This window comes from Balaenoptera musculus, chromosome 9 (assembly GCF_009873245.2).
Source record: "Balaenoptera musculus isolate JJ_BM4_2016_0621 chromosome 9, mBalMus1.pri.v3, whole genome shotgun sequence".
NCBI lineage: Eukaryota > Metazoa > Chordata > Mammalia > Artiodactyla > Balaenopteridae > Balaenoptera > Balaenoptera musculus.
Window position 1 is genome coordinate 28,441,303 of NC_045793.1, and position 27,636 is coordinate 28,468,938.

General features: G+C 38.8%; 1 protein-coding gene across 2 annotated transcripts in view; it reads left to right on the plus strand.

The window, feature by feature from the left end:
• The first annotated feature begins 5,034 nt into the window (after window positions 1-5,034).
• SLC13A1 (solute carrier family 13 member 1) overlaps window positions 5,035-27,636 on the plus strand; it is a 107,463-nt gene continuing 84,861 nt past the window's right edge. Inside the window, exons 1-3 of one of the 2 annotated variants that reach the window (XM_036863693.1) lie at window positions 5,035-5,159; window positions 24,809-24,937; window positions 26,875-27,011. In XM_036863693.1, coding sequence (XP_036719588.1) covers window positions 5,061-5,159; window positions 24,809-24,937; window positions 26,875-27,011 — 365 coding nt within the window. In that variant the 5' untranslated portion in view covers window positions 5,035-5,060. The remainder of the gene's footprint in view (window positions 5,160-24,808; window positions 24,938-26,874; window positions 27,012-27,636) is intronic. The other variant, XM_036863694.1, reaches the window with a different exon arrangement.

Here is a 27,636-nt window from a genome sequence, read left to right on the forward strand (position 1 = left end):
GTGTATATATGTCAATGCTATTCTCTCACAATGTCCCAGCCTCCCCTTCACCTCCATGACCTCAAGTCTGTTCTCAACGTCTGCATCTTTATTCCTGCCCTACCACTAGCTTCATCAGTACCATTTTTCTAGATTCCATATATACGAGTTAGCATATGGTATTTGTTTTTCTCTTTCTGACTTACTTCACTCTGTGTGACAGACTCTAGGTCCATCCACCTCAGTACAAATAAGTCAATTTCGTTCCGTTTTATGGCTGAGTAATATTCCATTGTATATATGTGCCACATCTTCTTTATCCATTCGTTTATCAATGGACATTTACGTTGTTTCCATGTCCTGCTATTGCAAATAGTGCTGCAATGAATATTGTGGTACATGTATCTTTTTGAATTATGGTTTTCTCAGGGTATATACCCAGTAGTGGGATTGCTGGATCATATGGTAGTTCTATTTTTAGTTTTTTAAGACATCTCCATACTGTTCTCCATAGTGACTGTATCAATTTACATTCTCACCAACAGTGCAGGAGGGTTCCCTTTTCTCCACACCCTCTCCAGCATTTATTTTTTCTAGATTTTTTGATGATGGCCATTCTGACCAGTGTGAGGTGATAACCTCATTGTGTGTTTTTTTTTTTTTAACATCTTTATTGGAGTATAATTGCTTTACAATGTTGTGTTAGTTTCTGCTGTATAACAAAGTGAATCAGCTATACGTATACATATATCCCCATATCCCCTCCATTTTGTGTCTCCTTCCCACCCTCCCTACCCCACCCCTCTAGGTGGACATAAAGTACTGAGCTGATCTCCCTGTGCTATGCAGCTGCTTCCCACTAGCTATCTATTTTACATTTGGTAGTGTATATATGTCCATGCCACTCTCTCACTTTGTCCCAGCTTACCCTTCCCCCTCCCTGTGTCCTCAAGTCCATTCTCTACATCTGCATCTTTATTCCTGTCCTGCCCCTAGGTTCTTCAGAATCTTTTTTTTTTTTTTTATTCCATATATATGTGTTAGCATATGGTATTTGTTTTTCTCTTTCTGACTTACTTCACTCTGTGTGACAGACTCTAGGTCCATCCACCTCACTACAAATAACTCAATTTCGTTTCTTTTTATGGCTGAGTCATATTCCATTGTATATATGTGCCACATCTTCTTTATTCATTCATCTGTCGATGGGCACTTAGGTTGTTTCCATGTCCTGGTTATTGTAAATGGAGCTGCAATGAACATTGTGGTACATGAATCTTTTTGAATTATGGTTTTCTCAGGGTATATGTCCAGTAGTGGGATTGCTGGGTCATATGGTAGTTCTATTTTTAGTTTTTTAAGGAACCTCCATACTGTTCTCCATAGTGGCTGTATCAATTTACATTCCCACCAACAGTGAAAGAGGGTTCCCTTTTCTCCACACCTTCTCCAGCATTTATTGTTTGTAGATTTTTTGATGATGGCCATTCTGACTGGTGTGGTGATACCTCACTGTAGTTTTGTTTTGCATTTCTCTGATGATTAGTGATGTTGAGTATCCTTTCATGTGTTTGTTGGCGATCTGCACATCTTCCTTGGAGAAATGTCTATTTAGGTCTTCTGCCCATTTTTGGATTGGGTTGTTTGTTTTTTTGTTATTGAGCTGCGTGAGCTGCTTGTAAATTTTGGAGATTAATCTTTTGTCAGTTGCTTCATTTGCAAATACTTTCTCCCATTCTGAGGTTTGTCATTTTATCTTGTTTATGTTTTCCTTTGCTGTGTAAAAGCTTTTAAGTTTCATTAGGTCCCATTTGTTTATTTTTGTTTTTATTTCCATTTCTCTAGGAGGTGGGTCAAAAAGGATCTTGCTGTGATTTATGTCATAGAGTGTTCTGCCTATGTTTTTCTCTAAGAGCTTTATAGTATCTGGCCTTACATTTAGGTCTTTAATCCATTTTGAGTTTATTTTTGTGTATGGTGTTAGGGAGTGTTCTAATTTCATTCTTTTACATGTAGCTGTCCAATTTTCCCAGCACCACTTATTGAAGAGGCTGTCTTTTCTCCATTGTATATTCTTGCCTCCTTTGTCAAAGATAAGGTGACCATATGTGCGTGGGTTTATGTCTGGGCTTTCTATCCTGTTCCATTGATCTATATTTCTGTTTTTGTGCCAGTACCGTACAGTCTTGAATACTGTAGCTTTGTAGTGTAGTCTGAAGTCAGTGAGCCTGATTCCTCCAGCTCAGTTTTTTTCTTTCTCAAGATTGCTTTGGCTATTCAGGGTTTTGTGTTTCCATACAGATTGTAAAATTTTTTGTTCTAGTTCTGTGAAAAATGCCGTTGGTAACTTGATAGGGATTGCATTAAATCTGTAGATTGCTTTGGGGAGTACAGTCATATTCACAATGTTGATTCTTCCAATCCAGGAACATGGTATATCTCTCCATCTGTTTGTATTGTCTTTGATCTCTTTCATCAGTGTCTTATAGTTTTCTGCATACAGGTCTTTTGTCTCCTTAGGTAGGTTTATTCCTAGGTATTTTATTCTTTTTGTTGCAATGGTAAATGGGAGTGTTTCCTTAATTTCTCTTTCTGATTTTTCATTGTTAGTGTATAGTAATGAATTGTATTGGGTTTTGAAGACTAAATGAGGTGGTAACCTTCCTGACACAAAGTAGATGATTGTAAATGGATGAACAGTATTTGTAATATTTTTATATTCATAGAGAAGATGTTTTAAATGGACTAATGCATGGTTACACAATGGTGTGATTCATTTTAGGTCAGATAGATAAAACAGCACAATTGTGATGTAGTAAGAGAGATTTATGTTTTTCTATACAAATAAGAGATGAAATTTGACAACTGTGGTACCGGTTAGCACCGTGATGTGATTTGATAGATACCTTAAGATGTGTTTCCAAGGGGCCCAAAGTCTCCCATTAGAGTTTCATTCCCTGCTGGCTCTTGCAGAGGTGTGCCGCTCATATTAGTCTTTTGTGTTTAGTGTGAATTGTTTTCTCAGATCTTTTATCTCAACAACAATGGAGAGAAAACCCCTGAGGAAAAGGAGATTGGCTGGACGTAAAGAAAAGGTAGAACCATTTTGTGATAAAGGGCAGCCACAGAAGATGGAGCTGGCTAGAACCTCAGGCCATAATAGGAGGGACCTGTAAGACTTGATCTGGTGAGAAATGGGAGCCAGAATAGAGAAAACAGTGCACTGAAAGGAGGCCCTGACAAAATGTCAATTGTTTTACCTTTAGCCTTTGTCTGGCTTGAGTGCCACTGTTCCCTGCATGCATAGGCCTTCATTTCCATTAAATATCACACAAATACCTTTTCATTTTTGGTATCGTCTCACAGAGTAAGATCTTCTAAGATGAGAAAGTGAGGCTCAGATGGTCTCACCAGGTGGCTGAAGGAAATCTGAGAACAGACATGGTTTCTTCAAAAAATATATATAAAAAAAGCATGCAATGAACTGTACTGTTATATAGAAAAAAAAGTATCAAAACTGCTTTAAATAACTCTCCTCCTTTAATGTGTTTTTTAACGCTATTTATTATTACTGCTCATTTATTACTGCTCGCTATTTACTACTATTATTTATAATTACCCTCCCATTTTTTCACCTGAGAAATTCAAGATGTAATGTGCCTTTCTGGTTTGGAGACTTTTTTTCTGTTTACTGATTTTCCTGAATCACTATATATGATATATCTTTAGAAATTTAGACTTTTAGAGGGGAAAAAATGTTTTCTCATCCACATTAACAGTACAGCGAGGTGAGTGTTGGTGAAAGAATTATCTTTCTTGATGGGAAAAGAAGGCAGAGTTACATTAATGGGGAATTAGAAATAAGGTCTAAATGCTAACCACAGATTATATAAAACTAAGGTTATTTGTGGCTAGGGAAATTGACTATAGACTATAGAAGGAAATGTGTTTTGTTTATACCTAGGGCTAGGTGCATAGTAGTTGTTTAGTTGAGGTTTGTTGGATGATTAATTTACGACACAATGAGAAACTAACCAGTGAGTCCCTAGCCCTGAGGTGTTTCAAAACAGATCCTCAATGTCACTGTCAGAACAGTTCCCGTTTACACACACACACACACACACACGCACGCGCGCGCACACGTACACACACTCCTCTTGAATGGCCGTAATGACTCATCTCTGTACAAATTCCCTGATAATTACCTAGTCAATATAGTCAGTATCAGCACAATAGTATCAACTCAGTTCTGAAAAAGTCTTACAGGTGAGGGCTTATGGAAGACTTTATGGTAACTTTTGGTTTCCTATCCAAAGAGGCCATAGGGTTCAAGAAACACGGAACTTTGCTTTTGAACAGTGAAGAAATTATTGTGCAATTGAGTGTGCTACTGTGGAGAAAAATACTATTCACTCTCAGAAGCAGTGGTATTTATCTTTTGAATGAGAACAGAGAAGTCCTAAATGAGAGCGGTCAGGAGGTCTCCTCTGAGCCAAACTCCACAAAGGCAGTGCATTTAGCTGCCTCAATACCTTATCTGAGAAGTCCCAGAAAAACCCATCTGTAGCAAAAACTTGCCTTTTCACACTGGAATTCCTACTACTGGGGTTGCTATTTCGATTCACAAACTGAAAATGAGCTTCCCTGGAAAGGGCACTGGAGGCACCCAGTAAAGACCTGCTCAAGGCACCACGCAAGTGTGGCGCCTCAAATTCAGGGAACATCAGAAGGTAGGGAGGGGCCTCATTGTGGGCAGACTCAACCAGACTCATGGTTTGCCTTCTCCTAGACTTGGCCAGTTCATATTCCAGTTAATGTGCACAGACTAAATAAGGACAGTTTTGCCCTTCAAAAACATAACAGAAAATGGTCTTTGATTTCTCGCAAACGCTCTTGGGCTTATCTCTCCATGTGAATTGTGACAGTAAAACAATAAAAATTGAGATTTAATTTTAACTCGTGTTGGTGAGTCTGGGGCAGTAAATGAAGATGATGGGCTAGAGAAATATTAATCCAGGTTGGCTATTTAACGTCTGCCTTTTTTTTGAGGAGAACACTATTGAAAGCACCTGTTCAGGACAATGAAATTCTTCAGTTATATTTTAGTTTATCGCCGGTTTCTCCTTGTAGTTTTCACTCTGTTGATTTTATTGCCCCTGCCACTCATCCTCCGCACCAAGGTAAGTGAACCCGGAGAATGGGCTGGTAGGTTTTTGATTTATCTAATTGTCCTTTATTGTTGCTATGTAATTGTGTGGCTCAGAGCTGAATGGGTGGTGACACCTTGGGCTTGAAATCAGGATGGTTATACATTGTGTTTTGTCCATTTTTTCTCCTTTTTAATGATTAATGTTGTTGATTCTCGGTATGATTAACTGCAATAATTAAATAGTATATTCAGTCAGAATTGTTCTCTGCCTGGCAACCAGATGAGAGGAAGAACAAAAGAATCACAGCCCTTGAGATCCTGTCATTCTAGTTATCAATCTCCAGAGAGCATCCTGGGTTAACACAATCCCTTCCCCTGAGACTAGGCAGCAATGTGACACTGGGGGAAAGAGCTAGAAGAAAACATGGGAGTCCTAGGGAGGGTCTAGCGCAAACTAATTTACTTGACAGCTCCGTGGCTTGGTGTAGGCCATGGAACCTTCTGGAAATTTAGTTTCCTTATGCTTCATTGAAAGCGTGAAGTAATTTTCCTTGGTTAATCAGAAAAGTCTAATAAATAATTGTACATGTTCTGATCATGTGAGATTTTATATCATTTTGGTGTACTTGTAGGGATTTTTCTGTTTCCTTTTAAGTGTGGTCAGTCTATTAAGTCCAGAATAATAAACGCAATGCATTTTTAATACCTTGGGGAAATGATTGTATCAGCAAACATTTAGTGAGCACCTTCTCTATGCCAGGCACGACGAGTGTCTCTTGGTGGTAAGAGGACAGTCACCAGAGTCAGGCTCTCTGCTTTAGGTCCCAGGTTTCCACTTAGAAGCTGTGTGACCTGGACAAATTAATTGACCTCTCTGTGCTTCCATTGTCTCATATGTAAGACTGAGAGAGTAACGGGCTTGTTGTGAGGATTAAATAAATAAGCACTCATCAAGCACTTATTTGGAGCTGTGGCTGGCACACAGTAAGTGGGCTAGTGAGAATCTCCCCAAATCTGCTGCTCCCACAGCTGTGCAATTCCCGCCACCCCATGATGCCTTTTCTCTGAGTAGAAGAGAACCTTTCTGATGTTCTTCTCTCACAAGCATTAACCAAGGTTATACTAGTCTGGGTAAAAATAGAATTGCAGTAATTATAATACTCCAGCCTCCCTCAGAAGTCTGCCGCTGTCTGAAGGAAAGTCGTGTCAGCTACGGAAAAGTCTTTTTTGACTCTGTCAAGGCCTCCTTTACCTGCAGAGCTGGCAAGGGATCTGGCCTCTGCTGCCCACAGCTGCGGGGTGTCTCCTTCGGGAGCAGGAGGGGCAACGGAGGTCTCACAGTGCCCCGAAGAGGGAGGGAAGAACTCTCTCCCACTTCTCATCAAATATTGTTCTGAACCCCCAAAGTTTTAGAGAATGTCTAGTGAAAACAGCAGGCACACTCCGTGGTCTTTGGTTTGGTTGGTTTTGTTTTGCAAATTCTTTGTGACTAATCCTCCCCTGTTCGCCCTGCCCCTCCCACCCCCGCTAGTTCTGAGGACTCTTCTATGAGTCTCTGGCAGCCACTAGAGGACCAATGTGAATCACAGGCATAGGGATTTCATTTGAATGCCCACCGCCACCTGCTTCGAAGACTCGTCACTCCATCTAGTGTGCAGGACGGCCTTCTTCCAATTCCCCTGGTCCTACCTGTGCCCCAGACCTGGCTGACTCCTACCATGAGTACATCCTGATTCATACCTGGACCCCTGCTCTACTTTAATTTTTCTGGGTTAGTCTCAGCGTAAGTCCTTACTTATGGCAGAGAAAATAAGTTAAACTAGTCAAGACAAACTCTGGCCATGACTGCGTATCATCTGTGCTGCTCCTTTGACATATATGCATATGACACTTTGAGTATCTTCCACAATTTTCGGAGGAAGGGAATATAAACTCTTTGAAAAGGAAGAACAATTAAATTAATATAAAGCAACGTTCTCCATGCATGAGTCATTAACCAGAAAGTGTACATTAGGTCTGTGGGGAAACCTGGCAACAAGTTGCATTTGACAAACTGTGTTCCTCTTTCCTTTCCCTCTAATCAACTCATTTGTTAAAACTCAGTTAATGTTAATGGGAGGATTTCTTTCTAGTACAGTAACATGATTTCATTTTTTGTTTACTCTAAATGGATACTTAACCATTCAATCAACCGCTAATCAAACCCAAAGAATATTATTTTAACTTTTGCTTACAAGGAGAGCAAAACTTTGTTTCAGAGGATGTGGGTCTTTGGAGTGTTTAAAAGTTAGGTAGAGGCTTACTTTGACATGAATGCAAATCAATTTATTGTAACTTTCATGTTACCAAACTGGAGAACCCTATGCTTGCTTCCAAACCCACAATAATAGTCAAGCAAAACAAAGTCAATTTTGCTTTATAAAAACACAGTGAATCTACATGATGTAGAACCAACAAACAATAAGTTATTGGCTGATTTTTTTTCATTTTCCTTCTGATTACTGAGTTGTTTCTATAGACCAGCCTTAACCCTTACCCTAATTTTACCTTAATTCAAAAATGTAGCATCAAAGATGAGAGCCCCTAAGTGGCTTTGCAATGTAATGTTCAAAAGGGAGGGGAAGGGCTTCGCTTTGCAGACATGTGACCCAACAAAGGCCACACAGATGCTATTGAAACTGGATTTGAACTCAGGTTCTGTCAGAACTCAGAATTCATGATTTAACAGTGGTTTTGTTTAACTCTTTTCTATATTTTGTACTTTTGAAGATTTACCCTCTATTTTGAGGAGTCACATAAAGTGTGGCTTGATAATCATTTATCAACAACTCAGGCATAACTCTTTACAATAATGCTTTAGACAGGTCAGACCAGAGAAGAGGTGCATCTTTGCCATTTCCTCAATTGACCTCATGCAACTCGATGTCCTTAAGGTAGAAAATTGCAGTGATTCTAACCACTGGGGGCAGACCTATGAGAACTGGAGCAGCGGTCTCGTGTGTCATTTGCTGAATGTCCCAGAGTCCCAGCTATACAAGCTTGTATTATCAGCTTGTCAAGATATGGTGCCCCTTCCCTTCACACGTGTGCCCAAATGTTTACCATGAGTCATGGCATTTAGTGGGCATCTTAAAATCTTCTAGTTGGAAGAGACCTTGGAACTGTGTATTTCAGTGTTTTCATGGAAATAATATTTTATAGCGAAAGAAAATATGTACTGATATCACCCCAGAAGCCTATGAGCATAAGTCAAACAGAAGCTCAAATTGAATCCTTATGCATTAGGTATTGTAATTGGTCAAATTTTGCAGATTAGAAATGGAGATAGAAACATGCAAATAGCTTACCAAAATGTGGCTCTACAGATGTTTCCAATCAACATCTGTCTGACTTTAGAGCCAGTGATCTCAACCACAACTGAATATCTGTGTCTTTATAGCTTCCGAGGGTAATAAGTATACTCCTGACACATTGGTGTAAATGTCACTTTACTAAAGGAATTGTATTTTCTTATTGCTTTACACTGAAACTTCAAAAATACTGTCTTTTTAATCATCACATAAGTATAAGGGTAGTCCTAGCCCTTTCCCAATTAGTAGTTAGTGGTCAGTAAAACAAGCCTGTGGTGTAATTGATATTTATGTAAATATTTGAGTAAAATTAATAATTGCACTGCATTTTTCTTTTTAGAGAGGGAATATCTTAAATATTCCCAGATAAAAACCGGTTAAAATTGGCCTAGGCTACATGCCGTAGTCCCAGTGATATCCACAGTGCAACTTTGTTCTTTTATGACTATCTCTAGCAGCTTGTTAATTTTACTTCTCAGAACTCCGTACTATTTCTTTACTTATTTTTCTAGTTTCTTGGCTTTTCTTTGTATTTCTTTTGATGGAACAAAATGATAAAAAGAAGGCCAGGTTTGTTTGAGGAGTTTTAAGAGGAGAAAACTGAACAATAATATTTTCTGTTTGTAGAGAGCATCCTTCCAGGTGTGTCACTCCATCTAATTTACCCATTCATTATGGACCCCTTTTTTTTTTTTTTTTTTCAGTTAAGGAGACAGGAAAACAGCCACACGGATACTGAGCAGCATTCCCTAGTTGACTGGTTGTAAATCCGAGACCAGATTTCAGGTTTCTGTCAGATACTTCAGGATTTCTCTGGAAAATATTTTACACCAGGAGAAACTTGAAGAGAGGAGAGGGGAAGAGTCAGCCAAGCAGAGAGCCTTAGGGCGCTGGACCGGCCCCAGGTTAGGGATGGAGGAAACACAGCTGGGAGGGCCACCTGTCGTGGGCTGCTTCTGTTTCCTTCCCAATCTATGCATGTGATGCATCGTAAACTTCAAAGTTATAATAGAAATTATAATAAGTAAAAGAAATGATACATAATGAGAGTCTTACGGTGCTCCATCTAGAAAAACTAAACAGATGGCAGAAAGAGAGCTCTTGTAAAGAAATGTAAACCTTAAAGGGATAAAGGCTCTGATGGAAGGGGGAAAGTGGTAGGTTGAGAAGTCTGACAAAGGAAAGGAAAATGAGTGGGAGAAAATTTAAAAAGACCACAAGTGAGAGAAGAGGGAGGGCAGAATTCTGAGAAAACATAAGGAACTTTTAAAGGGGCAAATCAAGTAATGAAACAGTTGATATTGTTTTTAATGTTGGTCTAAACTGCTGTAGAGATTTAAGATAAAGGGGGGAAATGCTATAAACTCCAAGAAAGTGAACATTTTAGATACAAAAGAGCATCAGAATGATGGAGGGCAAGAAAAAGAAAGCATGGAATCATGCTAATTAATGTGGTAGGAGATGAACAAAACCAGAAAATCCAAATGTGATATATATTTATTTCATGAATATTTGATGAGAACTTGCTAGGCCCAAAGTACTGTGCTCAGTGAACAGTGGCATATTACGCAGTTTAATGTTTCTGCTTTCAAGTAGCTTGCACAATTGCTGAAAAGTCAATATATACCACGGCCAACATTCATCACAAAATAAGGTTGTATATAAATCCATGCCAAATGATGGAAACAAATGATTTGTGTTATAGACGTGTAATTAAAAGGTGAACATACCTCTAGGGATTCATCATTCTTCAGCCCCTCCATCCCCCCAACCACACACATCCCACTTGCCCACAACCTGCTACTCCTTCTATTTTCCTTGTCTCGGAGAATCTGCTACCCCGTTTCGAGGTCTGAAATCTGTGTGTCATGTCAGATCCCTCAGATATTCCTAAGCCCTCATCCCTCAGTCTATGTTGCTTTACCTCCTGAATCCACCCGCTTCCCATTTGTGTCTTCATCTCCATTCCTGCTGGCACTGCTCTCCTCAAGCCTGTCTTTTCCTCTCTCTTTCATAGACCATTTTCACACTCTTCCCCCCAGAGTCTCCTGCCGGAGAACTATTTTTAAAATGTCAACCTTGTCCTATTGTACCACTGGTCAGACATCTTCCATGGCTCCCTTTTGCAGACAGGGGGAAAATATCTAAACCAAACATGTATATACTGATGGATCTTTGGGATTTTGCCATTTATTCCTCCTAACAGCCCTCCCCAAAGCCCCCAATACCTATCTCCCGCACTGCATTCACATTTCCCATGGGAGCAATATTTCACTATCTGCCGCCCTAGGAGACCCATGGTTGTTCTTCCCTCTCTTTCTCTGCACATGCTGCATCCTCCTCCTGGAACGCCCACTCCTCTCGCCCCGTCCTTCTTGGGAAAGGCAGCTTGGGCTGTGATACAAACAGAATCCTCCTCCATGCTCTCATTGCACAGTCGTGGAGATGTCGGCCTCCATCGTAGTCTGTATTCCATTTTGCCTTTATCTTTGCCTCCCCCTCTAAACTGCAGACACCTCAAGAACACAGAACATGTTGTTTAACTTGTTTCCTCCGGCCCAAGCACAGTGCCTGTCACACAGTTAGATAGTTGATAACTGTGCTGAACGGATGGATTTAAGGACCTCTCGCGGCAGAAGGATATGGTACCTAAGCTAGATCTTGTAGGAGGGATAGGATACAGGAGAAAGGAAACGATGAAAGGAAAGAACTTCAAATAGAGTGTAGAGAGCGACTAAGGGACAGAACAAGAATGTAGGTGTAACAGGAGTGTGTCTCTTCCATGAAGCTCTTCTTTTCCTTTCATGATACATATTTATACCTTGGTTGGTAACAATAGTATATGTGAATGTCTACTGTCAGCCTCCTAACAACCATTAGAATAGTCAATATTATCCCCATTTTACAGATGAGCAAACAGACACTCAAAGAGGTTAAGCAATTTGCCCAAGGTCACACAGCCTCTCAGGGGAGTGGGAGGATTTAAAGACAAGCTGTCTGGCTCCCAAGCCCATCGATGCTATTGCTTCCTTAATGGCATTTATATCAGATTTTGAAAACCTCGTGCACCATTGTTGCTGCATTTGTAATTACAAAACACATGTTGAGATGAGGTTTCCCACTGCCTGGATTACAGAGCAACCATGACCCCTGATGACCAAATAATGTGAGCAAGATATAAACTTTGGTTGTTTTAAGCTGCTGAGATTTAGGGAGGTTTGCCACAGCATAACCTAGGCTGTCCCAATTTATCTAGCGTATTCTGAAAAACTCCCCAAGTGATTCTGTCATGCTACTCTCTGGCCCATGTCCTCATCTGTAAAATGAACAAGACTCTTAAAAGAGTTTTCAATGTTATCTGTGGACTGGCTGCCCCAGATTCACCTGAGGTACTTACGGATGTGAAGTCCAGGATGCTGCACATTTAAAAGACTCATCATGATTCGGAAGCAGTTAATCCATGGCCTGAATTTTTATCACACCCTGGTGCATTGTCAGATTGGAGAACAAGATGATCTCTATGGCTGTGTCCAGTTCCACTGTGTGCATGGGGTGTGAATACAGCATGTCTCCATTGCTAATTGTTTTCAGAAGTTAGATGAAAAGGAGTTAAAAATTCCCTTGTAACTGACATAGTGGAGCCACCAATTGCCTTTCCTTGCTACCCATTTTGGGCTGAAAACTAACTAGAAATGCTAATTATTTTTCCTTGACTTTGTAGTTGAGCTTCTTACTCTCCATCTTCCAAGATGGAGTCACTTTAAGCTTTGCAGTTAATATGGATTGAGTCTTGAGAATTTCCTGCAGCAGTAGGGGTAGGTGTGTCACGAACCATACAAAGCCCTTTACGGGTTCTGTCAAATAATAATAGTGTTTTTCTTGTAGCACACAGATTTAGAATGCATTACTCTTCTCCTGTCTTAATTGCTTTGCGTTCTTTTTCGAAAATCAATTGCAGTGAGTGAGGCCTGTGATTGGTCCTGCTTTTCTCAAGCTGTGCTGAGAGATCGTACCCACATATGTACTAATTCATCAGTAAAATTATTCCATAATATCAGTCAGTGTGTCATTAAAAAGGGGGAGAAGAGGTGAAAAAAACTATATTTTAAAGCCTAATTTATATTTCAATTCCATCCGGAACTATAATTTCAAAGAGAACCAACGTGATTTTTAAATATAATCAGCCACATTTCCCAAGATAATTTGTCACTCAGAACTTCAGTGGGGGGGAGTCATTATCCACATTGCCTAGTCATAGGGTCATTTGCCTTTATTGCCTCGGTAGCAAGTTCCTGGCTGCACTTACTTGGGGCGGTTAAGACAACATATGACTAATATTGTGAAATGGGGAAGTGGGAGAGTGGCAGCTACTGGGAAGTGACCTATGCAAGTAAAAGTTTTAGTTCCAATTCCAGCTTATTAGCAAGAGAGGTGAGACCCTCAGGAGAACTAGAGAGACAATTCATCCACCGGGATGAGTGTCAAAACATCCAGTGCCAGGCAAGTAGAAGAGAAAACAGAAAAGAGAACAAGGCAAAGAAAAGAGATTCCTAGGCTAAAGAATTTATGCCTAGTAGAGTGATTGTTTTATATAGGGCTCAAGATATATGAATAAAAACAGCTGTAGAAAAGACACCAAGCGAAAAAAGCTTCATTCATTTAATAAATATTACTGGGCACTTACTATATGCCAGGCATTGGTTTAAGTGCTGGGAATAAGGCAGTAAATGAAACAAGATGTGCTCTCATGGATATACTTGGATTGAACTCTACTACATACTAGCAATATGATTATTGATCCTAAGTTCAACATGGAATTACCATACCTACTTTACAGAATTTTGGTAAGGACTACATAAAACAAGTATTATATCTGGCATGGCATGTCGCAGGCATTCACAAATGTTATTTTCCCCTCCTCTTACTTAGTCATAAGTCAGAAAAACAGATTTGCCTATTTATTTGGCAAATATCTTCACCTTTTAAATAAGATTTCCTATCTTTAAAGCCTGTGATTAGCAGTCTAGATGAAGTTTGTACAATTAAGACCTCCCTCATCCCTTTCTCCACCATAAACACAAAGCTAATAAACATCTCTGTAGACCAGAATGGGTCAGAAAAGCACACAAGCAGAGCAAATGTGAGAACCTGTGGTCTAAAGTGCTCCCACATCATTCTAGGGTCAGAGTTAATTTTAGTGCCACAAACTAAGGGCTGGAGAGTGGTTTTCTTGGCAACTATGACAGGCCCAAAAAAAAGCTAGACTGACCACTGTCTGTGGTGGCATTCAGAGGAAGCAGATTCTGCCCAGCCTCCCAGGCAGGGCTGATCCAAGCTTCCTGATCCAGCTAGATGGCAGGATTTGCATTGTCCTGGGAGGACAGGACCTCAGGCTGACAAGATAAGGCACATTCTGGACTATGAGCTAGGGACTGGCTGGAGGCAACTGTAAAACTTCTAGATGGTGAATAATGAGTACAGAAAGAAAAAACACAAAAACAAAACAACTACCATACAGGGTAAATCTGGAAATACAATTTCAAAAGGCAATAAGACAACCAAGAAAGTCTGACAATGAAATCAACACAGAGATGAAAACACTCCACATAAAATGAAAATAACAGGGAAATCAATAGATGAGGAAAGGGGGAAAATCCACAATAGATGACAAATTATTTTTAATATAGAAATATACAATATTACAATATTGTATTACAATATGCAATTACACACCAACATATTAAATAACCTAAAAGTGGATAAGTTCCTAGAAACATACAACCTATGAAGACTGAATCATAAAGAAACAGAAAACCTGAACAGACCAATAATGAGTGTGAGGTGCTTGAATCAGTAATCAAAAACTTCCTAACAAAGACAGGCCAGGACCAGGGCTTCACTGGTAAATTCTACCAAATATATTTTAAAAGAATTAATGCCAATCCTTTTAAAACTGTTCCAAAAAATTGAAGAGGAGCGAACACTTCCAAACTGATTTTATGAGGCCAACATTATCCTCATACCAAAGTCAGGCAAAGAGACAATACAATGAAAGGAAATCACAGGCTCCTCAACAAAATACTAGCCAACCAAACTCATTAGCACATTAAAAGGATCATACAACATGACCAAATGGGATTTATCCCTGGGATACAAGGATGATTCAATATACACAAAACAGTTAATGTGATGTATCACATTAACAGAATGAAGGATTTTTTTAAATCACATAATCATCTCAATAGATGCAGACAAATCACTGACAAAATTCAACATCCTTTTATGATGAAAAACTCTCAACAAATTAAGTATAGAAGGAATGAACCTCAACATAATAAAGGATGTATATGACAAGCCCTGAGTATTTAACATCATACTCAATGGTGAAAAACTGAAGGCTTTTCCTCTAGGATTAGAAATAAGAAAAGGATGCCCACTCTCACCACTTCTATTTAATACAGTATTAGAAGTCCTAACCAGAGCAATTAGGCAAGAAAAAGAAATAAAAGGCATTAAATTGGAAAGGGAGAAGTAAAATGATCTTATGTGTAGAAAACTGTAAATACTCTACAAAAAACTGTTATAATAAACAAATTCAGTAAAGTTGAAGGATACAAAATCAATGCAAGAAATCAGTTGTTTTCTACACACTAACAACTATGAGAAAAGAAAATTTTTCAAATAATCCCATTTACAATAGCATCTAGAAGAAAAAAATACTTAGGAATAAACTTAACCAGGAGTTTCACCTTCTGAAAACTATAAAACTATAAAACATTGATGAAAGAAATTAAAGGAAACACACATAAATAGAAAGACATCTCATGTTCATGGATTGGAAGACTGAATATTGCTAAAATGTCCATCTACCCAAAGCATCTACAAATTCAGTGCTATCCCCATCAAAATTCCTATGACATTTTTTACAGAAATAGATAAAACAATCTTAAAATTCATATGGAACCACAAAGACCTTGAATAACCAAAGGTATCTGAGCAAAGAGAATGAAGCTTGAGGCATCACACTTCCTGACTTCAAAATACATTACAGGGCTTCCCTGGTGGCGCAGTGGTTGGGAGTCTGCCTGCCAATGCAGGGGACACGGGTTCGAGCCCTGGTCTGGGAAGATCCCACATGCCACGGAGCAACTGGGCCCGTGAGCCACAATTACTGAGCCTGCGCGTCTGGAGCCTGTGCTCCGCAACAGGAGAGGCCGCGATGGTGAGAGGCCCGCGCACCGCGATGAAGAGTGGTCCCCACTTGCCGCAACTAGAGAAAGCCCTCACACAGAAACGAAGACTCAACACAGTCATAAATAAATAAATAAAAAAAGAACGTGAATTTCTAAAAAAAAAAAAAAATACATTACAAAACTACAGTAATGAAACGGTATCATACTGGCATAAAGACAGACATATAGACCAATGAAACAGAATAGAGAAATCAGAAATAAACCCGTGTATATGTAGTCAACTGATCTTTGACCAGGGTACCAAAAATACACAATAGGCAAAGGACTTGAATGGACATTTCTCCAAAGATGATATACAAATGACCAGCAGACATATGAAAAGGTACTCAATATCACTAATCATCAGGGAAATGCAAATCAAAGCCACAGTGAATTATCACCTCACACCTATTAGGATGGCTTTTATTTTTTTAAAAAAAGGTAAGTGTTGGTGACGATGTGGAGAAATTGGTACCATGGTATACTGTTGGTGGGAATAATGAAATGATGCAGTCACTATGGAAAACAGTATGGAGGTTTCTCAAAAATTTTAAAATGGAACTACCATAAGTATGATGCAGCAGTCTCACTTATAGGTATATAGCCAGAAGAATTGAAATCAGGATCTTGAAGAAGTATTTGTACTCCCATGTTCATTGCAGCATTATTCACAATAGCCAAAATATGGAAACAACCTAAATGTCCATCAATGAATGAATCGATAAAGAAAAATGTGGTTATCTATAGACAACAGAATATTATTCGGCCTTAAAGAAAAAGAAGGAAATCATGTCATCTGCGACAACATGGATGAAATCATGTCATCTGCGACAACATGGAGGACATTATGCTGAGAAATAAGCCAGTGATAGAAGGAAAAATACTGCATGATTCCACTTTTATGAATTATCTAAAATAGTCACACTCATAAAAGTAGAGAGTAGAATGGTGGTTGCCAAAAGTTGGGTGGAGGGAGAAATGGGGAGTTGTTCAATAGGTAAAAGTTTCAGTTATGCAAGATGAGTAAGTCCTAGAAATCTGCTGCACAACACAGTAACCATAGTTAACAATATTGTATTGTGCACTTAAAATTTTTAAGAGGGTAGATCTCAAGTTAAGTGTTTTTCACACACACACACACACACAAAACAAAAACAAACAAAACCCAGAATGGGGCCTGAGGAAACTTTTGGACATGATGGATATGTTTGTTACCTTAATCGTGGTGATAGTTACACAGGTATACGCATATGTCCAAAACTCAGCAAATTGTATACAATATATATGTGCAGTTTTTTGTGTATCTATTAATCCTCATTTTTTTTTAAAGAAATATAAAGCAAGAGCAGGTGAATATTAAAAAAAAACACTAGTTAGAAGTCTTGGAAATGAAAAATAAAGTCTCTGAAATTTAAAAAAAAATCAAATTTTAAAAACTCAAGATATAATAAACTGTGAACTTTAAACTGAATACACTTGAGGACATAATCAGTGAACTGATAAGAAAGAATACTAGGAATTCACCTAAAAATCAGACAGAATAATAAATAAATAAATATGCTTTACATGAAAGAATAATTTGAAGGATGAATTCAGAATTTCCAACATACATGTAAAAGGTATTCCTGAAAAAACAGGGACTAGAAGAGAGATTATATTCAAAGTAATAATGGTTAAATTTTTCAGAATTAAAAAAGATATGACTCCTCAGACAGAATATGCATTTCTAAGCACAAAATAATTTAATTAAATATTAGTCCATGTTTAGACACATCATAAATGAAACTTCAAACCATCGAAGATAAGGAGAAAATTTTAAAGCTACCAAACAGTAAAGAGAAAAAAAATTATACAAAAGGATGATAATTAGATTAATTTCTCATTTTTTTCAACAATAATGAAGATGTCTAGTACAGATTTACATGACCCTTATGGAGAAAACTTCAAAATGTTATAGAAGGAATTTAATGAATAGCTAAATGAATGAAAGTGTTCATAGATGGGAATATTTTAAGGCCATTTCTTGTTTTATAAATTCTGTGTAATTTCAATAAAAATCTAAAATTCAAAAAGTAAAAGCCTAAAACTATAAAGGCAAGTTTGAGAAAAATGTAAGATAAGGGACTTGTGGTACAGATTGTAAAACTTATTGAAAAGCTATAGTAGTTAAAAGAGTTTAGTAATTCTGCAAGAGTTGATGTTTGAAAGGCGATGGGAGGAGTAGGTGATTGAGGGACAAAACAGAGTCCATTAACACATGTGCCTGCATTTGTAGCGATTTGGCACAGGAAATAATATAGCAACACGAATTAGATGGACCAAAGATGGACCATCTAATAAAAAAAGCCAGGGCATTTTGGTTATACATTTAGAAAAAAAGCATCAGATTCTTCTACAAATAAATTTAGGCCCTACACTTGAAAACAGCCTTTCTAAGTTTTAGGAAAAAATACGGAATATAATAGAATATAGAAAGAATTTCTCATACAAGGTAGTAAAAACACAGAATATAACAGAAAGGATTTTAAAATAACTGCATTAAAATTAAAATCCTCTTATCAGCCAGAAATAGAATAAAGCAAATTTCATAGATGAGTCAGAGAGTAAGAAAAATATTTGCAAATATATACTTATAAAGAAATATTATTAAGAATCTAAAAATAACTCCACAAATTCATGATAAAAAGAAACAAACAACTGAACAGAAAGATGGAAAGAGACTATAAATAAGGTAATTTGCAGGAGAGAAACAATTATGTTCAATAACCATGAAAAAAACACTTCAGTGGTATTCAAGCAAATGCAAATTAAGAAGAACTTTCCATACTATCAGATTGTCAAATAAATAAATTAGTCCAATATGCCAATGGTTGGTGAAACGGAACTTTCTCACATTGTTGGTGCTAATACTGTATAAACTGATACAACCATCTTGCATACTTTCCACTCAGAAATTTCGATAACTACTTTTATACACTAGCTTAGAAAATCTCTTTCCTATATTCACTTTGGAACTAAGTACAAAGATGTTCGTAGCCCATAAACAGCCATCAGTAGAAAAACGGACAAATGAATTCTAATGTATTTGTAAAAAGAAATGCTATATCCATTTAAAACAAATTAACAGTAGGCCTTCATGTATCAACATGAATGCATTTGAAATAGATAAAACATTGAGTGAAAAAGCAAGCTGAAAAATCACATATACAGGAAATCTTATTTAATCTCAAAACCACATGATGTTTATTAATGCATTAATGGCTACATGTAGTAAAATCACAAAAGCATGGGTAGAAAGGATACACATCCTAGATAGTGGTTGACTTTCAGGATTTCAGAGGAGAAGGAAGTGGAGTGGTGTATATAAATCTTGAATGTTTTATTTATTTTTAAAAAATTCAAGCAAATGTGGCAAAATATCAGCATTTTAAAATATGTGTACGAATGTGTTTATTATATAATTTTCCATATGTTCTTAATATTTCATAATTTAAAAAATGCTTTTAAAACATATACTGCTAGAAGGCTTCTTATGCTTCATTTTTTCAAAAATATCAGGGATCAGGAATTTCTTTTTTTTAATTTTTATTAGAGTATAATTGATTACAATATTGTGTTAGTTTCTGCTGTATAGCAAAGTGAATCAGTTATACATACACATATATCCACTCTTCTGTAGATTCTTTTCCCATATAGGTCATTAGAGAGTACTGATCAGAGTTCCCTGTGCTCTACAGTAGGAAGTCCTTATTATTTATCTATTTTATATATAGTAATGTGTATATGTCAATCAGGAACAGGAATTTATTGCCCATATTGGTTGGTAATCATCTGCACGTAATCTCTCTGGTAGTTTGAGAGAATCTGCTTTTAATAGGAAAGGGGGAGATGGCCCTAAATGAGCCAGAAAGGCACAGCGTACACACACAAGGCAGGAAAACACAGTCAAGTGACATTACACCTCACACTATCGAATGGAATTTACAACATCTGTATTCTGCACAGCTGCCTCTGCCTGGTGGATGTGGTTTGTTTGCTGAACTTCTCGGTGTAACTTTTGGAAGTGGTAGGGGGTATATAGGTTTTTTTAACAGAAAATTGGTGTTTTTATTTTTGAGGAAGTCCTCTGGACTTTTCCGCCTTTATTTCATATAGTATTTTGAGAAGGGATCATGACTTAAAAAATATTTCTGTAAGATCAGTCTTACTCATAATTTTGAATCTTTTTTCCTTCCTATATTTTCCTTCACAATAAACAAAATGAAAGTAGACGTTACTTGTGTTGCTCTCACTCAGTTCAAGAATTTATAATACTAAAATGTTTTGCTATCTGTGGAACAGAATTTGATTCAAGTTTTTACTTGTTATGGTTGCAAGGTTAATTTTAATAAAGACATCAGATGTACTCACGATTTTCACTAGACTTGAGAGGGACTGAGAGGGGAAATGATTCACCCACAGTCTAACTTACTTGACAGTTGGCCTTCTTTTACTGTCGTATCAGTGTTTGCTGGTGGTGGTAGTAGTGGTGATTGTGGTGTATAATGGTGGTTACAGTGGTGTCCTTCTGTTTTAGGAGTAGGGGGCTTGATAAGAAGGTGGAGAAAGGGAAGAGAAAAAAATTAAAGAGACAAAGATGGTAGAGCTAGAGATAATGGGTCACTCTAAGAATTCCCAGTGATATAATGAAGCAATTTTTTCCTCTATCTCAGAGATGGTTCTACAAACATTCAGAATGGTTCAAACATTCAGAATGACTTTTGAGTTGTGAGCACTGAGATAACTTCTGAGTTTTCTTCTTCGTCAGAAGAACCGGTTCACCAAAAATCATTCACCCTCATTTTAGTTTTGTTGAATATAATGTAAATAACAAATGAAATGTTTTTCTCTATCTTTAGTTTCTTTCTTTTTCTTAACAAAAACATCCACAGATCTTTGATTTAAAAAAAATAATCCTATATATATATATTTAATATAAGATTCTTAAAATACTTGACTTTGTGCCTGGATTAACCTTGTGTTGTTGAAGGCCTAAAGTGCTAATGGGAAAGAACATTTTCCTGTCCAGGACTCCAAGCCTGACCAAGAAAGATCACATAATGGAAAACAGGAATTGGAGGAAGGAGGTAGTCCTAGGATAGATCCATCAATAGGATGACCGCATAATTTGTCAGCCAAAGAGGGACACTTTTGAGAATGAAAGTGATTTCTAATCAAAAGGGATACCTGCCCAACAGGTGTAAACCAGCACTATCCCATGAAAACTGGGACAGATGGCCATCCTACCCATTCGGAGGGGGATACATCTGTTTTCCTCCTTTTCTAGACTTTGAGCTTCCTTAAGATATGGGAAAAAGTGGCATTTCCAACACACTGTGGGAATGTAGCTATCAGGGACAACAGATATAGTGCCTTAGCCAGATGCAACTGTAATCTCCTGGGACACATATGCAGAAATATGAAATGTATGTAAGTGTTTGTGGGAAGCTCCATAGACAAGATGTAAATGTGAACCTCACATTGAAGAATGGCCAAGTTTTCACAATAGATTATGAGTCTAGGGATTCAGCTTGAGCAAAAAGACACTTACTGGAAGCACGTTTCTGGTTTGCAAGTTGGACCCAGGGATAATGATAAAAGGGAAGGTCCGAAAGGTTACCTCCTCAAACGAGGTAGTAACCCAGAGCTTCTCAAACTGTAACTTACGTAAGAATCACCTGGGGAACCTTAAAATGGTGATCCTGATTCAGAACGCCTGGGGAAGAGCTTGAGATGCTTGCATTTCTCACAAGCTCCCAGATCATGTTGATGCTGCTGGTCCGTGGACCACACAGCTGGCAGGCAGAGAAATCCAAATGAGCCATCCAAGTGTTGATTCTCACTTGGTGATATGCAAGGAAGAGCAGGTAGGCAGGTAGGCAGCATTTTTATTACCAGAGATTTTACTCAAATGCTGTCTAAGGCCAAGCAGGTAAGAGAGTGCGTGAGATGGTGCAGAGGTACCGTGCAGAACTGAAAAGCACAAGTCAGTCTCTAAAGGCAAATTTCGGAGTCCTCAAGTCTGGAGAATTACTGACCTGGAAGAATATGATTCCAATGTTACCAAATTCCTTCATTTTTCAAGAGAAGCCAGAAATCTGGATTTTAAATCTAATATGAAATCTGCTGGTTTGTAAATCTTGACTCAAATTAAATGCACACACACACATACCATTGTAAGTCAAGTAAACTGTATTTTTTGCTAGATTTGGCCATCAGTTCGCAACTGCTTCATCTACATAGTTAAACTAGGTCAAAGGGTCCAAGAGGCCACGGTATGGTCACACGCAGGTAGAAGCTGTCACTTAAGAGTATCTGGGGGCTCACTGGTATGACTGCCTGATTGAACATTATGGATTAGAGTTTAGAAGGGTGCATGATGAGGAGCAGGGATCAGAACCCAAATATGAAGAAGGAATATAGATAAGATGCTTTAGAAATATTTCAGGAAGTACTGGGGTGAGTTTTTTTTGGTTTTTGGTTTTTGGTTGTTTTGGCTATATTGGGTCTTTGTTGCTGCGCGCGGGCTTTCTCTAGTTGCGGCGAGCAGGGGCTACTCTTCGTTGCGGTGCGCAGGCTTCTCATTGCGGTGGCTTCTCTTGTTGCGGAGCACGGGCTCTAGGCACGCGGGCTTCAGTAGTTGTGGCACGCGGGCTCTAGAGCACAGGCTCAGTAGTTGTGGCGTACAGGCTTAGCTGCTCTGCGGCATGTGGAATCTTCCCGGACCAGGGCTCAAAGCCGTGTCCCATGCATTGGTAGGTGGATTCCTAACCATTGCGCCACCAAGGAAGCCCTGGAGTGAGTCTTATAGTTAGAATGAAGGTGGCCTTGAATGCAAGATGAGGATTTTGGATTCTTTTCAATAAACAACTGAAAAATCACTGACTTGATCATTTTAAATCAGGGCTGGGCCAGTTAAAACATGAAAGTCATCTACACAAGCAAATAATTTAATACTTGCAATTTTGCTTTTTATTCTGTCCCCAGAGTTGCCCCATCTGAGCAGACTATGAGTTCCTAGCTGAAGTAGACCCATGAAGAAATGAAATTTCAGCACTATGGCAGGGGTTGTGTGTGGTGAACAGAATTCACTGGTACCATACTCTGTTTATTTTTCTGATGTTTTTGCAGTCCCTTAGAGATTGGTGCTCCAGGCACTTGTCAGGGTAGCTAGTCCCTTAATCCAGCCTCATGAAAGGGAATGATGAAAACAAAGTAGATTTTTGGAAGATCACCTCGTTCTGGAACAGCCTTGCCTGCAGTGGAGGAAGTAGAATGGAGGCAGAAGGTCAGGTTTTAGAGGTGAAGTGACAGGGGGATGGATAGGACCAAGAGACTGGTTGGTTGTGATTAAAAAGCAAGATAGTAAAAAGGTCCATTTTATCTTTGAAATCTAGGTTCTTTTAAGTATGATAGAAAACATAGGGTCATAATGAAGAGCTTTGGGGTTATCCACGTGTTCTAACTAAGAGAAAAAACAGGCCTGGTCATTCTCTACACTGGCATTTTATTTTATTTGTTAATTAATTAATTAATTAATATTTTTGGCTGCGTTGGGTCTTCGTTGCTGCACACGGGCTCTCTCTAGTTGCCGGGAGCGGGGGGCTACTCTTTGTTGCAGAGCACGGGCTCTAGGCGCACAGGCTTCAGTAGTTGTAGCATGCGGGCTCAGCAGTTGTGGCTCGCGTGCTCTAGAGTGCAGGCTCAGTAGTTGTGGCACATGGGCTTAGTTGCTCCACAGCATGTGGGATCTTCCCGGACCAGGGCTCGAACCCGTGTCCCCTACATTAGCAGGCGGATTCTTAACCACTGCGCCACCAGGGAAGCCCTACACTGGCATTTTAAATTAAGCTCATATTCACAGATTCTCTCCAGAGCAAGTCAGGAAGATTTAGTCAAAGCTCAGCTTTGTTTCACTGTTTTTTATTGTTTGTCAAGATTATAGAGGCAGACTTTGTGTATATTGTCAACATCAAAACACCTTTAGTCTTTCTCCTTGAAAAAGCACAATAAAGACATGACACAATCATGGCTTATTAAGAATTTCTTAGAAACCCACTGAAAGTACAGGGTTGCTGGATGAGTAAATACCAGGCCCACAGGACTCACCCTGAGGTAGGTGAATCAGAGGGCAGCAGAGCTAGAAATGTTATTGTCCTGGGAAAGCCTTAAATAAAAGACCTCATTAAACTCAGACAGCAGGTTTTGTAAATTTGTAAATTTTTCAAACGCAGCTCAGGATTTGCAGAGATTAAGCAGTGTGAGAGCAAAACAAAGCCTATAAGAGATGCTAACCTTTACTGATCACTTAGTACATCCTGGGTGATTTCACATCAAAATTATTTATATAAGCCAAACATAATGACAAATTCCAACCATTCCTTAACAATGCCCTAAAATAGAAACCCACAGTTTTATACCTAGCAAAGCAGAAGATTCTACTAAGAGTCTCCATCCTGTTGAGTTCCCCTGTGTCTTCCCAGGAGCTCAGCTATCTTTCTAAAAAGCAAAGCAGAGGCTCTTCACCTCCAGGTCTGTGTCACTTAGGAGCAAATTCAGTCTTACCCATGCACGTAACAGGGCACTGTCCTTCTTTCCCCGTAAAAAAGTACACCAATAATTTTCTTCTAGGTTGATCTGCCTTTTTAGTAGAGGGAGAGGAAGGTCAGTGTGCATGGTTCCCACCCAACCAAGAAATGCAGTGAAAAGGGAGGGAGTACATTTTACAGGCCAAATGAAGGTGACGGCAAACAACTATATACGCTGACAGGAGCACAGAAAATTGACTACATGCTGTTGTCTGTTTTGAAGAAAATGTGAAGGAAACATAACAAATAAGGATGTTTTTATGTCACTGGTTTTTCGTGTGTATTAAATTTTGACTCTTGGAACCCCTCAGAAATAACCATTTGCTGCCCAGCTCAAAGGGGCAGGGACCTTCAGAGTTTCTTCTTAACTTTCTCTGTGACTTGACTCTATTCAGCAAATGTGATTCTGATTTGAATGATAATTTCCCAGCCTTGTTATTTCACCTGGCATTTTGCCTTTGTTCTGTCCAGGAAGCAGAATGTGCCTACATCCTCTTTGTCGTTGCCATTTTTTGGCTGACAGAAGCTTTGCCTCTGTCGGTAACAGCTTTGCTGCCTGGCTTAATGTTCCCTATGTTTGGGATCATACCTTCCAAGAAGGTAAGTTCTCCTGTGAATGTTTGACATAATTAGATTCCCTACTTTGTGCTGCTACTTCCAATGAGAAAGCTGTATTTAAAAGGAGCAATAATCCTGTTGATAAACCTTCCACATAAGTCCTCCAAACTTCCAGCTGTTTCTTGCCTCTAGAATTGTGCATGTGTGTCCACCTTCAGGTGGACAAAAACAAAACACAGACAGTGGCTTCTTGAGTCACGTGTGTCAGTAGGAGAAATGTGTGTCCAATCTTCCCAGGCTGACATCCACGCCCGGTGCCTACCTCCCAAGAAAAGAGCCAATTCTTTCACGTCCTGCATCAGCTTTTTCTAGTCAACAGAATTCGGTCTCACACAGTGTTGGAAAAGCAATTCTTGTTTCTAATGAAGAAAAAGCTTCCCTGTTTTCTTTTCTAGACACCTGCCATTTCAGAAGATAAGGCCCAATTAACTTTCACATGTATTTCCATTTTGTTCTTGCTGAGAGTTTATTCATGCTGAGAGGTGTTTCTTACCTTTATACAATCTAAGGTACCCATCTGAAGAAAGTGGATTCAGTTTCCCATTAAAAGCATGAAATGCATTGAAACCAGAATATCTGTCTCCATGCAGCTTTCAGCCACCCAGCACACAACTGCCTAAAACCACAGCTGAAACATTCTCAGGCAAGATGTCATGTTCAAGATGCCAGGCCATGCAATTTATCACCTTTGGATTTCTATCTTCTGCCTGGGCCCAGTACTGCTTTCATGAGGCTCATCTGTCCTGTAGAGTGGGTGGAGACTTCTGTTTATTAACTAACCCATAATACCCATGATACAGTTTTCTTCCCCTTTCCGTGGGAGAAGATTTTACCACAGCCTTGTGATTCAATTTAAGCCAAGCATTTCGTAAAGTCAGGTCTCTTGAATATCAGTACCATGAGGTATTTTTAAATAAGGTTTCTATGATTAGATAAGTTTGAAAAATATGTGTAGGGTATCCCACACTTTGAGAGTGATAGTATACACTAGTGTTTAAAGGTTTTGAGAAGGCCTACAAGAAAGAAAATTCTAGAATCTTAGAAAACTCTGTTTTTTAAACTTATTTGACCACAGAAACTTTTTTTTTTTAAATTTTATTTATGTATTTATTTTTGGCTGTGTTGGGTCTTCGTTTCTGTGCGAGGGCTTTCTCTAGTTGTGGCAAGCGGGGGCCACTCTTCATCGCGGTGCGCGGGCCTCTCACCGTCGCAGCCTCTCTTGTTGCGGAGCACAGGCTCCAGACGCGCAGGCTCAGTAATTGTGGCTCACGGGCCCAGTTGCTCCGCGGCATGTGGGATCCTCCCAGACCAGGGCTCGAACCCGTGTCCCCTGCATTGGCAGGCAGATTCTCAACCACTGCGCCACCAGGGAAGCCCGAAACTTTTTTTTTAAAGAAAAATATTATGTACCTTTCAGAGCATTCTTTGGTAAATCCTGCTCCAAGTGGTTGCCCAAGTATCTGTATACTCTCCTAGTCTCCATTCAAAATACAAAAGAGTGACTGCAGTTTTGGCATAATGGTGGTGATAAAGATATTGGCAAGCCAAAGCTTGACTTGAGACTTTCCCAGATCATAGTCATGGCCATTCTGCCATAGGAGCACAAACTAATTCACCCCAGTTTACAGATGGAGAAATTAAGGCACAGAAGGCACTTGCCTGATGTTGCTCAGCTCTTTAAAAACTCAGGATATGGGTACCCTTTTTTTTTCTATATACTTTTTTCATAGCACTACTGTTTCTGGGTAAGGATGTGGAACTTACTTAAATTTGTATTCAAACACATCTACATTTCTTTCAACAAAATAGAAAGATTATGTAGTTGAAGGTCAAAGTTAAGAGCAGTGAAACAATGTCTTTCTGGTGCAATGTTGTTTTCCCCCCACCAACGTAAATAATGGGTTTAACTGTAATTTCAGGTGGCATCTGCTTATTTCAAAGATTTTCACCTACTGCTAATTGGAGTCATCTGTTTAGCAACATCAACAGAAAAATGGAATCTGCACAAAAGGATTGCTCTGAGAATGGTGACGATGGTGGGTGTGAACCCAGCATGGTAAGTGCTGTGTTTACCGTTCCAGGTTTACATTCCAAACAGACCATTTTTGTGCGGAGCAAATAAACAGATAAGTAAGTAATGCATATCCAGGCCATCATTTGTATGGCAGTGTTAATTCATGACTTTTTTTTTCTTTGCAAATATGAAAGTGATATAAAAGGTACTTGAGTTGGAGGAGGAAAAGAAAGAAAACTTTCCTTTCACTGCAGGTCTAATTACAGGGAGATTGGAATAAGTGCACACAACTCGTTCACCTTTTATGCACCGTAGGAGTCAAAGCTGAGAGAAGCCTTGAACCTCAACAGACAAGACTGACAGACTTCAGAGTAGATTTCAGTGCTATCTTGTTTATTTGGCTGATTACACATTCAAGACTTGTTCAAGAGTATCCTTGATCATCAGGGAGGATGTTAAGAACCAAAGACATTGCTGACAAAATACAAATATGTGCAGAAAAATTCCAAGGTGAACATTTCTCTTTTTAAATGAACTGTTCCAAAGTGAAGCAATTAAGAAGGTTCATTTATAGAATGTGAAATCACTCGTTAGACTGATTTTCCCCAGTAAAATAAATGCTTTTTTCCATTAAATTGATTGGCTGTTTTGGTTTTAATTCTAGCTC